Source organism: Aptenodytes forsteri, unplaced genomic scaffold, assembly GCF_000699145.1.
Source record: "Aptenodytes forsteri isolate BGI_AS27 unplaced genomic scaffold, ASM69914v1 Scaffold82, whole genome shotgun sequence".
In the NCBI taxonomy this organism is placed as follows: Eukaryota; Metazoa; Chordata; class Aves; order Sphenisciformes; family Spheniscidae; genus Aptenodytes; species Aptenodytes forsteri.
Window position 1 is genome coordinate 7291029 of NW_008795490.1, and position 10389 is coordinate 7301417.

Below are 10389 nucleotides of genomic sequence, written 5' to 3' on the forward strand. Positions count from 1 at the left end.
CCCTTTCCCTTCCCTTCCCTTCCCTTCCCTTCCCTACATTTTCACAATAGAAACTTACAGAAACTGCAACTCTGCTGAAGACATATTTGTCTATCTTAAGATATGTAAAAATATGTTCATCAGTGACTTGGCATTATCAAACAAATATAAATCTACTGGGAATACTGACATATATGAACTCTTCTGAATAATAGTCAGTGAAACATTTTACTATTACTGCTCTCGGGAGGAGAATTGAACAAATTACTAATGGTACTTTTAACTAGTGCAGTTATAAGTAAATGGGCTTAGACAAGTAGGACTGAAAAGCCAGATTGCAGGCAGTGAGCTAGTATTGCAAGATTTGTACTAGCTTGTAAGAAATATAGTTTGCTAATGTGAAGTGAATAGCAAGAGAAAGAAGTTGCAAGAGAAGAAAAAATGAAAAGGAAAGAGAAAATTTATCCTCTCAAAAGCTGGGTGGACAGGACAGGTAATATATTTCATACAAAAGAAAACCATCCTGGGAAACTTATGTTTTGATTCTTTTTGTGGTGGAGAAATCATCATCCAAAAGACTAAATCAGACTTTTTTGTTGAAACATTATTGATAGTTTTTGGCTCAACAGAGCATATTTCTATAGAGGGAAAAACTTTTTCCACTTAGGAAAATCTTAGGATTTTCCCCCTGAGAAACACAGAACACATGCCATTGACATTCATTTTAATTGTATTTACACATGGTCTGCTAGTCTTCATTTCGAACACTATTCATTATATTCAGCTGTCAGACCTCTGAGATGCTCATTCCTGGTGAATGCAATTCCCTGCACTTAGGTAAGCATAGAACAAAAATATTAGTACTAACTATAAAAAACTTTAAGAAATCTACTTTAAATTGCAAGAATTTAAAAGAATAAAATTGAATAAATGTGAATCTCAGACTGTTTGTGTGTTGTGAAAGAAGTTCCCACAACACTGGACATCAAATGATTCCACATTGTTTTCAGCTAGATAAATTGCTCTCCTCTTAATGATGCAACTGGAGTTGAGACAACGGAACTGCCCATACAAGGAAAAGGGATTTGGCCCCCATCCAAAACTTCATTATACGTTAGTGAAGTGGACTACAACTGGACACAATATTAGTATTTTTAACAAGTATTGACCATACAGCCATGTCTCCTATTCAGATATATTTATATCCTTTTAAATTGTTAGGCTAAAAGCTGTCTTTTTGTGTTTGAAATCTTCATGCAATGACACAATAAAATGCGAACACAGAAATAGTTTTGATAAATTAATCTAGTTTGCAGGAAATGCAGTACTATGACACAGCAACATCACTTAAAACAGAAGCTTTATAATAAAGCCAATGATACCAACCCCTCCAGCCCCAGGATTAAAATGCAAATTAAATCAAAGTAGTATGGATCTGCCCTGCCTGAATTAGGTCTCTGCTTGGTTTATGACGCTTCATTATTATATTTATTTATTTGCATTGGGATGGCATGTAGGAAAATGGGTGATAAATTAGGGTCCTATTTGTGGTAGGTGCTATAGGAACAGAAACAAGAAGAAAATCCCTGACCTGAAGGGTTTTTAAGTAGAGACAACACAAGATACAGAAACAAAAGGACAAGGAAATATTGAGGCAGTTCTGGTTAGAATGGTAGGCTGCAATCATAGCCCAGTGGCTGCCTAAGTATTGTCTAGTTTTCTTTTTAATTTGTTTTTGAAGGTCATCACAACAAAGTACTGTAGAAAAAGAGATAGCACTGCAATGGAGGGACAGCTTGGGACTAATCATGAAGCAGCTTCTTCTGAAGTCAGATGTGTGGGAGGGGAATAGCATTGTGGACTCAGCAGAGACAGGAGTAGAGCTTCCCATATTAATTGGGAGCTGAGAAATACCTTTGCGAAGGCCTTTGAAAACAAAAATGGGGAGAAGTAGATAAGCTATACTGGATTTTAGAAGGTAGCAACATGTTATAACTTTGGAGGAAGAGGTTATTCTTTCTTTCATCAAATTTTTTGGGTTGTGTGGAAGGGAGGAGATTGCTTTATAATGAAAATACAGTATATAAACAAAACCATTATCTGCAGAATGGGCGAGTTTGTGCTTGTGTCTGTTGGCAGAAACCACAGCTCCAAAGAAAGGAAACTTAGTATAAAAGTATTTCCTGAGTTGGGATGCCTTTTTCAGCAGTGATAATGATAGAGGATGTAGGAGGACAGAATTTACATGAAGGCTTTTAATTAAAACCAAATGCTTATTTATAATTATTTCCTGATCTTCATGGCAACCTATAATTTTCTTTTTTCATCAGTGAAGTAAAGGAAAAGATGGATTTTGCTTACTGATTTGACTAAATAATTTGTACCTTTACCCTGATTTACCAGTGTTGTTTTATTGATAGAAAATATGCACTTTGTAATTTGAATGGTTGGTGGTATGTTTTAGCCTTACACTGGTTTTATACAAAGGAAGAGGCTGGGTATATATTTTGGAAACACTTCTAATTTCACTTAGTTTACGTTTGATTTTATCTGTAACCTGTCTCTTTCTACTCTATATCTTTTCAGAGATATAAACGAGATGACAGATTTTTGTAAAGCACTTAGTGCCTTTTCCCTCCCGTTGTCGCTGAGTACTGTGCAGGGCTGAGTCCTAGGAAGAAGAGTGCCATCTTGTAGTCAGCTGAAGTAGCAAGTAGAATTTCGATAGGACTAAAGGAGAAGTTTGTTAGGCTGAACCCAGCTGTTTTTGTGAAAAAGGGCACCCTGCTTCAATGCCTTCCAACTTGGAATCAGTCGTAGCTCAGGGGAAGGCACGCTATTTGCTGAAACAGCAATATATGCCAAGGCACAAATATATGCCACATTTTCTGCTAACGTAAATGCTTCTGAAAAGGTCTCCCGTTTAGATATTAACCAGACCAAATGCTGCTAAAGCAATTAATTTTACACGGTCACTGTCTTGGGGGACAGGACTGTGCTCAAAATAGTTGCAATGGGAAAAGAGAGGGAAAAAAACCCTGTAGTATGAAACACGATTTTTATCCAACATCTTTCCCCCCCCCCAAAGTCCCCAAACCAGCTCTTCCCCAGCAATGTAAAGTTTTAAAGAAATGAGCAGATGTAAGGACTTGACATCACCTCAGCTGAATGAAATGAAATAGAAGGTCTGTCTTCGTGTAATGAAATCAAGGCAGACAGTAATAGGAAGCAAATTATTGAATAATAAGGTCACAGTTTGTGCTGGGGAGCATTCATGCTTTGTGCAGAAGCTTCTATCCTTCCCATGGCAGTATAAAGGATTTCTTTACACCTTGGCGTCCAGGGAGTTTCTCATTGTGTGTTAGAAGAAATGGTAAACATAAATTAACAGAGACAGTTTACTGAGTTTAATTTTCTACTCTGGAATAAGGGTGAAGACACAGTAAAAATCCTCTCTCTGTATTCAGAGAGGATATGAACATAAATAGCCATTATTTTTAATTATTTAGTGATAAGACAATTTATCACAGTCCTGAGAAAGAGGACTCCAAAGCACATTTTGACTCAAATATTCTCTGAAGAAAAAAATTGCTAGGGTACCAAGACAGTGCTCTGCTCCAGACATTTTCATGGCATAGCCATTTCCACTGTTTGTTTCCAGCAAACTCACAACTTGTGGCATGGGGATATAGCTTTTATCCGCAGTTCCTCAAACATCTGCTCAAGGTTTTGAGGGGTTATGATGTACCTCTCGGGACCTGCAAATCAGCCATAAAGGGTATTTGGGATCACAACTCCATTTCTCAGCATTCCCTTCAGCAACTATGTTATATGTGTATGTATTTAGACACCTGTTCGTACCCATACATATTTATATTTGTATATGCACGTATATGTATCTACATGCACGGATAAGGAGTTTCATCACCAAGTAGAGACATCTAAGTTACAGTTCTTCTCACTCTAAGCTCACTGTATAGCTAACAGAGAAAAATAAGCACCTCAGAGGGTGATGTAATGCACCTAAAACCTGATTCACCCTTTGAAAGTACACCTCCACTGACTAGAAAGACCGTAACGTGAATAAAGTTGTGTACCTGGAGTATAGATCTCCCCAGACTCCTTTCTACCGGTTAAACTTTTCTTTAGATGTTAAAGAAAAAGAATTTTTCTATTTCTCAAAACTTCTGCAGTTTCAAAAAAACCCCTCACCCATCCCAAATCAAATCAAAACTAGAAACAAAAAATTGAAGAAACAACAAAAAAAGAACATTAGATAAAGAAACCTTCCAAATTACCAGAGCTTAGACAAACTGAAATGTTTTGTTCAATGTTCAGTTTTTAATAAAAACATTAAAACATAATTTGCTTAAATTTTGAAAAAAAGCATTTTCAAAATAAATTAAAAATCTAAGCAAAACATTAAGGTATCCTTGAAATATTTTTCTCAAAGTATATTTGTCCTGCTAAACCTGACCTTTTCTTGTGGTAAGTTTCACTTTGTATCACCTTCTGCAACAATTTTTTTTAGTAAAAGAATTCCTGACCAGAGTCTGCTTCTATTCATTTATTTTAGAATCACAGAATCATTAAGGTTGGAAAAGACCTCTAAGATCATCGAGTCCAACCGTTGACCCAACACCACCATGCCCACTAAACCATGTCCCTAAGTGCCTCATCTACATGTCTTTTAAATACCTCCAGGGATGGGGACTCCACCACTTCCCTGGGCAGCCTGTTCCAATGTTTAACCACTCTTTCAGTAAAGAAATTTTTCCTCATGTCCAATCTGAACCTCCCCTGGCGCAACCTGAGGCCGTTTCCTCTCGTCTCATTTAGTTTGCTGTGGTGTGATATTTCTATTCTCTGCAATACTTCCTGTTTTCATTGTAATGGTTGTGAAATTATCAATTCTGCAAAGGTTTATATGTAATCATATATGATGAGACAGTTTCCCAAAACGCGGTATAGAGCAGCAGCCTCCAATCGTCTATGTGGAAATGCTTACTTTCTTTAAGAGTTTAATACTTCTGCACAGGCCACCGGGCATCGTTCCTGCCTGACTTTATGAAGATGCTTATATTCCAGGCATTACAGTCAGGACAGTATATCTGTGTGCAGAAAGGTGCTGGGGTGGAAAGGCAAGAGCCACCACAGCAGTGGTTGTTGCTGGTCTGGCAGGAGGTTAGGACTGATTATTGTCCTGCGCTCCCGGGGGGCTGGTGGAGTCTGAGAGCGGGAAAGCCGTGGCGGCAGGCAGGGGGGAGTCCCGGGCCGCGGGAGCCGAGGAAGGAAACAAACTCTAGTGTGCGTGTGCCGGTATGAGAGTGAGGTGGAAGTATGGAGGTAGGATGTGCATTTGTGGATTTGCTGGGAGGATTTGGGGAAAGCAAGAGCGGAGTCATGGCTGCTTCTGCGCTTTCAGCAGGCTGGCACAGAATGGGCAGCTACGGCCACAGGCTGTGTCCAGGGCTCCTTTTGCCACCTCTGGTGGGTATATATGCAGATGAAGCTAGAGATTTAGAGAATGCAAATTTAAGAAAGATTACAAACATGTTGACATTTCAAATAAAAACAAAATATGGCATTATTTTAATCAAAGGTATGAAGAGGCCTTATGAATCACATGTTGAATTTGAAAAGATACCTTTTAATTTTCATCTGCATTTGATCAATTTCAGGTACAAAGCAATTGTAAATCCCATGGACATCCAGACCTCCAGTGCAGTGCTGTGGACCTGTGTTAAAGCCACTGCCATCTGGGTAATCTCCATATTCCTAGCAGTTCCTGAGGTGGTGTTCTCCGAACTGGCCCACATCAATGACGTGAATAATGCCACTTTCACAGCATGCATACCATACCCCATGACGGATGATATGCACCCGAAGATCCATTCTGTGCTGATTTTCCTTGTGTATTTCCTTATCCCTCTTGCCATTATTAGTATCTACTACTATCACATTGCAAAGAGTTTAATAAAAAGTGCTCACAACATCCCTGGAGAATACAGCGAGCATTCCAAAAGACAGGTAAGCAATTTGCTTTTTACATCCCGGTGAAAGATTTGTGTGCTGTATACACTTATAAATGAAAGCACAGGAACTATAACATCCAAATTGTTAGATTTTGCAGAGGATTAGTTCAGTTTCCATATGAATTAATTAAGCTGAGGATTATCTGAAAAATCTCCTTGTTTTCACAATTACTCAGTATTAAGCCCAGTATGTAAATGGATATGAACAAGGAAAAACACAAATTCAATGCCATCAGTGCATATTCCTAACAAGAAATAGGTTTGGTATATGTGCTCATATGTGTTGTTAGTGTAACCATTGCTTGTGTTCTTACTGAGGAACAATGTTTTTGTAGTTAATGCTAGTGGCTTCACCTATCTCTACAGGCAGCCATTTTGGGAAGAAATCTTACATGAACTTTTTGAGAATTCTCCCCGGTTTATTTGTGCTTGGAAATGAAAAAAACTGACATAGGCAGGGAAATTTTTGCTTAGGGGATCTAAGGTTCTTCTCAGACCAAGGAGTGCTGAAGATATGAACACAGTGCATGAACTGATTCTTTTTTTGCTTTCTCAGTAGATCTTTCTTGGATACAATCCTGAACTCGTACTTTTCTAATACCCTTTCTATTAGAGATGCTATAAAACTTTCAGTATATGTTCTGTATACCTTTGAGACAAAGCATTTTAAAACACTGGACAAAGCCAGCTTCCCTGTAAGGCACAGGAAGCAGTAAGATAACAACAGGCTGCTCATTAGCAGGAACATTTATATATACAAACAGCTTTTGCAGTGAAAGTGCCTCAACCACTTTACAAAAGCATTAGTATTGATAGAGAAAAATACTTATGCCCATTAAAACTATTTGGAAGTGTTTTCTCTGCCAATATTTCAGAAAATACCTTTATACTCACTGAAATCTCTGCATATATAGCACGTACATATTCTTTTAAAAAGAAAGACCACATTCCCTCATGTCCTTTTTTCTCAGCATTTCATTTCTACTCTAGCCTGTTTCTTGTCAAAAATGCATACATATTAGCACTTCATGTATTATTTTATTTTCCTGTGAAATATAGAGAGCCTTTTGGCTGAACCCTCAGGATGGAAACAATATTTAATTTATATCACATTTCTGAACCCACATGTATTTTCAAAGTAAGATCATATTTTTTTCATTCTACCTAGTTTTTTTCTTTTTGTAAATCTATGAGGCTCAGAAGAATAGAAAATTCCGGTGTACTTACATATCTCCCAGCAAGAGGAATTAAATTCACACTATTCCTGTCAACTCACGTTTCTTTACGCCATAGCACAGAAGTGTAATATTCACCCTATACCTCTGTACCTTTTTATTCTGCCTTTGCGATCCGTCTGAGTGCAAATCCTACCAAATTGGAACGGTAGAGTTTTCCCATCTTTTGTGAATTCCCCACTGGTTTTGGTTTAGACAGAGCCAAGAAAACTACTTACAGATTTATTTCACAGATTTTGAAACCCTGTTAGAATAAATTCACTTGAATCTTTCAGGTTAAAATTGATAGAAAATTGAGCAAAGCCAGAAAACTTTCCTGCCTCTGCAAAACTTTGGTTATTATTATACATAATAAATCTTTTGGGAGGAATATGTAGAAAGTTTCTGCCTCCCTTTTGTGCCTTCTACGTGGCCAGTTTCCCTCCCTCTTTCAGTTTGGAACCACCGTGTAGGCTCGTTTCCTGTCAACTTTTCAGCCACTCTCAATGTCTACATTGTAATCCAATTATACTTTAGCACTCCAATTAAGGTACTTTTTTTTCATGTCATTATTGAAGATTAACTGAACCTTTCACCTTACCCTGGAATTAAGATGCTTCAGACTGTGCAATGCAGTTTTGGTGGTTTGCCTAGGAGAGAGGTGCAAGCTGGGGCATTTCAGGCAAAATAATGGGATGTAAGTACCATTATATAGCTAACATCCTAGCAGTGTCTCTACATTTCACTCACAATGTCTCTACATTTCAAAGCCAATGGTTTCTAAATAGCTTTCTAACTATAGCTAAGTTTCAAGCCAAGCACTGGAATCTCATCAGAAAAGGTTATGTTTCATGGCAGCCTTTGGTGCGTGCTTTCAGGCTAAAAGCCAATGTTTACTTGGGCCATGAATCATGAATCACTCTTTCTGCATACATCATAGAGAAAGAGCAACCTTCTGTGACTGCAAACAGCTAGGGTCTGTCACTGGAAGTAAACTGAAAGTGGGAAAGGGAAGTAAATGAGATAGAAAAAGTAATTCAGCCCCTGAAGGAAGCATTTTTACTGGTCTTACTTTTGATGATAGTTGTAAAGTTAATATAAAGCGAAATGCTACATGTTTTAATTAAGCCTGTTATGTGGAGTAGTTCTAATCGTTGTTGTTCATTTGGGTTCTCTTCATATTTTTAGATGGAAACTCGCAAACGTCTGGCAAAAATTGTTCTAGTTTTTGTTGGCTTCTTTGCTATCTGCTGGTTTCCTAACCACGTGCTATACATGTACCGATCTTTTAATTACAATGAGATCGATCCGTCGACAGGACATATGGTTGTTACCTTAGTGGCCCGAGTGCTAAGCTTCTCCAACTCTTGTGTCAACCCATTTGCACTGTATTTTCTCAGTGAGAGTTTTCGAAGACATTTCAACAACCAGCTTCGCTGCAGGAGGAAAGCTCAGCAAGAGAGATCTGCCAGCTACTTGCGCAACTCTTCTGCCATTCAAATGACTTCCCTGAAAAGCAATACCAGGAACACAGTGACTAGCATGACACAACTGAATGGGCACAACTTGAAACAAGAAATGTCATCATGATTTAATAGGTGTGATTTTTGACTGTGGAACAAATTTGAACTTTTTCTTTGCAGTTTGTAACTTACTTTTGGCTCTCATATGCTTAGACCGTCTTAGTCCTCAGCACAGAGAGTCTGTTAAAGTCTGGCCAATCTGAGGTTAATTCACACCTAGTCTTACTTTTAGATAGAAATGAAGAGTATGTTTTATTGAGAAAACAAAACTGACTGGCTTCATAGTGTACTTTAAAGGATATGCTAATATATGTTTAACATAAAAAAAGAAAATAATAAATATTAGTGTAGCTGATCTAACAATGCTTTAAAAAGTATAGATTTTCTCATCTGAAAAATATGTATTTTTAACTGAATATTGATCCAGGCTTATGTCTTACTCTAATAGATTTTGCATGATTTTAGCTATGCTGTCTGTACCAGCATTGCTCATTAAGACTGCTAGGCATTTTTTGAACCAATTAAGGATCCATTGCAATGCATAGATTCTAGTTTCAGATAAAAAAAAATTCAAGTGTCGAGGCCGGATCTTTACCTCATTTAAATCCACCTTGTTTTTTCACTTTGGCAGACATACAAATGAGAATTTATTTTTTGGGGGTTCTGTTTGCTGTTGAGGTCAGAAATTTATCTGCTAAAATTACATTCTTTTCATGATTAACATCGCAAAAGAAAAATGTTGTGTGCAACGTGCAGGTTTTCTAGAACTCAGTGTCTGAAAGCTCATTTCTCTGATTTGTTAAGTCTGCGACATCATTGGTTTAGAGTGTCTACGTGCTTTGTATTTACTACTACTAACTGATCTTGCTGATACAAGTACACAGCTAAGAAGGATGCTAAGTGTAATGGGATGGATGAACATTCAAGGAGGTGAAGTTCTGAGTGGCTTTTTCAAAGAGGGTCTGCAGCAAGGCTTCCTACAGCTCAGAGCAGTCTCAGAGTGCAGAACCCAGATTACTAGCAGACAAAACCAAACTGAAGGATGCCGTGCAGGAACACACCTAACATACTCTGATCACTAATGATGATCATCCAGCCCATGGGACCAGACAAGCTCTAGCCTGAAGTAACCCCCAAGTGATGAAACACGGGTAGCTCGCATTGGTTGCTCAGTACCAGCTGTTTGCTGTCTAGATCTACTCCTCTTGCACCCACTGTTACTAGTCTAAACAAAGCCTAAGTACTGTTGAAAATCTCATCTTTAAAAGACACTTTTTCTTTTCCTGAAGGCCCTTGTGCATAAACAGTCAATACACTTCTGAAAGTCCTGTCTGGGCTGCCTAAAAGAAGGATTTTCAAATGTTTTTTGTGAGTCATCCCAGTGCCATGGATAGTGCACAGATCTTTGTCAGTATTCCCAGAAGGACATTTTCAAGGTACGTGGTCAGTGCAGATTTGGGATTAAAACAGCAGGGAATGGTGGGTGAGGCTGTAGTTACCAATTACCATCCTGTCCAGAATAAATTTGCCAGGAGGGCTTACTGCTCTCTCTTTTCATTCACACTCCTCTCCTGGGGATACCTTATGTAAGGCTTGCAAAGATGCCCTTCAGACCACAAGAAAGCAAGCAGTTCAGCT

At 38.2% G+C, this 10389-nt stretch overlaps 1 protein-coding gene across 1 annotated transcript in view; it reads left to right on the forward strand.

The window, feature by feature from the left end:
* The window catches only part of NMBR (neuromedin B receptor), an 18540-nt gene extending 9722 nt beyond the window's left edge, over positions 1–8818 (forward strand). Inside the window, exons 2-3 of the mRNA XM_009281570.1 lie at positions 5661–6009; positions 8417–8818. Coding sequence (XP_009279845.1) covers positions 5661–6009; positions 8417–8818 — 751 coding nt within the window. The remainder of the gene's footprint in view (positions 1–5660; positions 6010–8416) is intronic.
* Positions 8819–10389: the final 1571 nt, after the last annotated feature.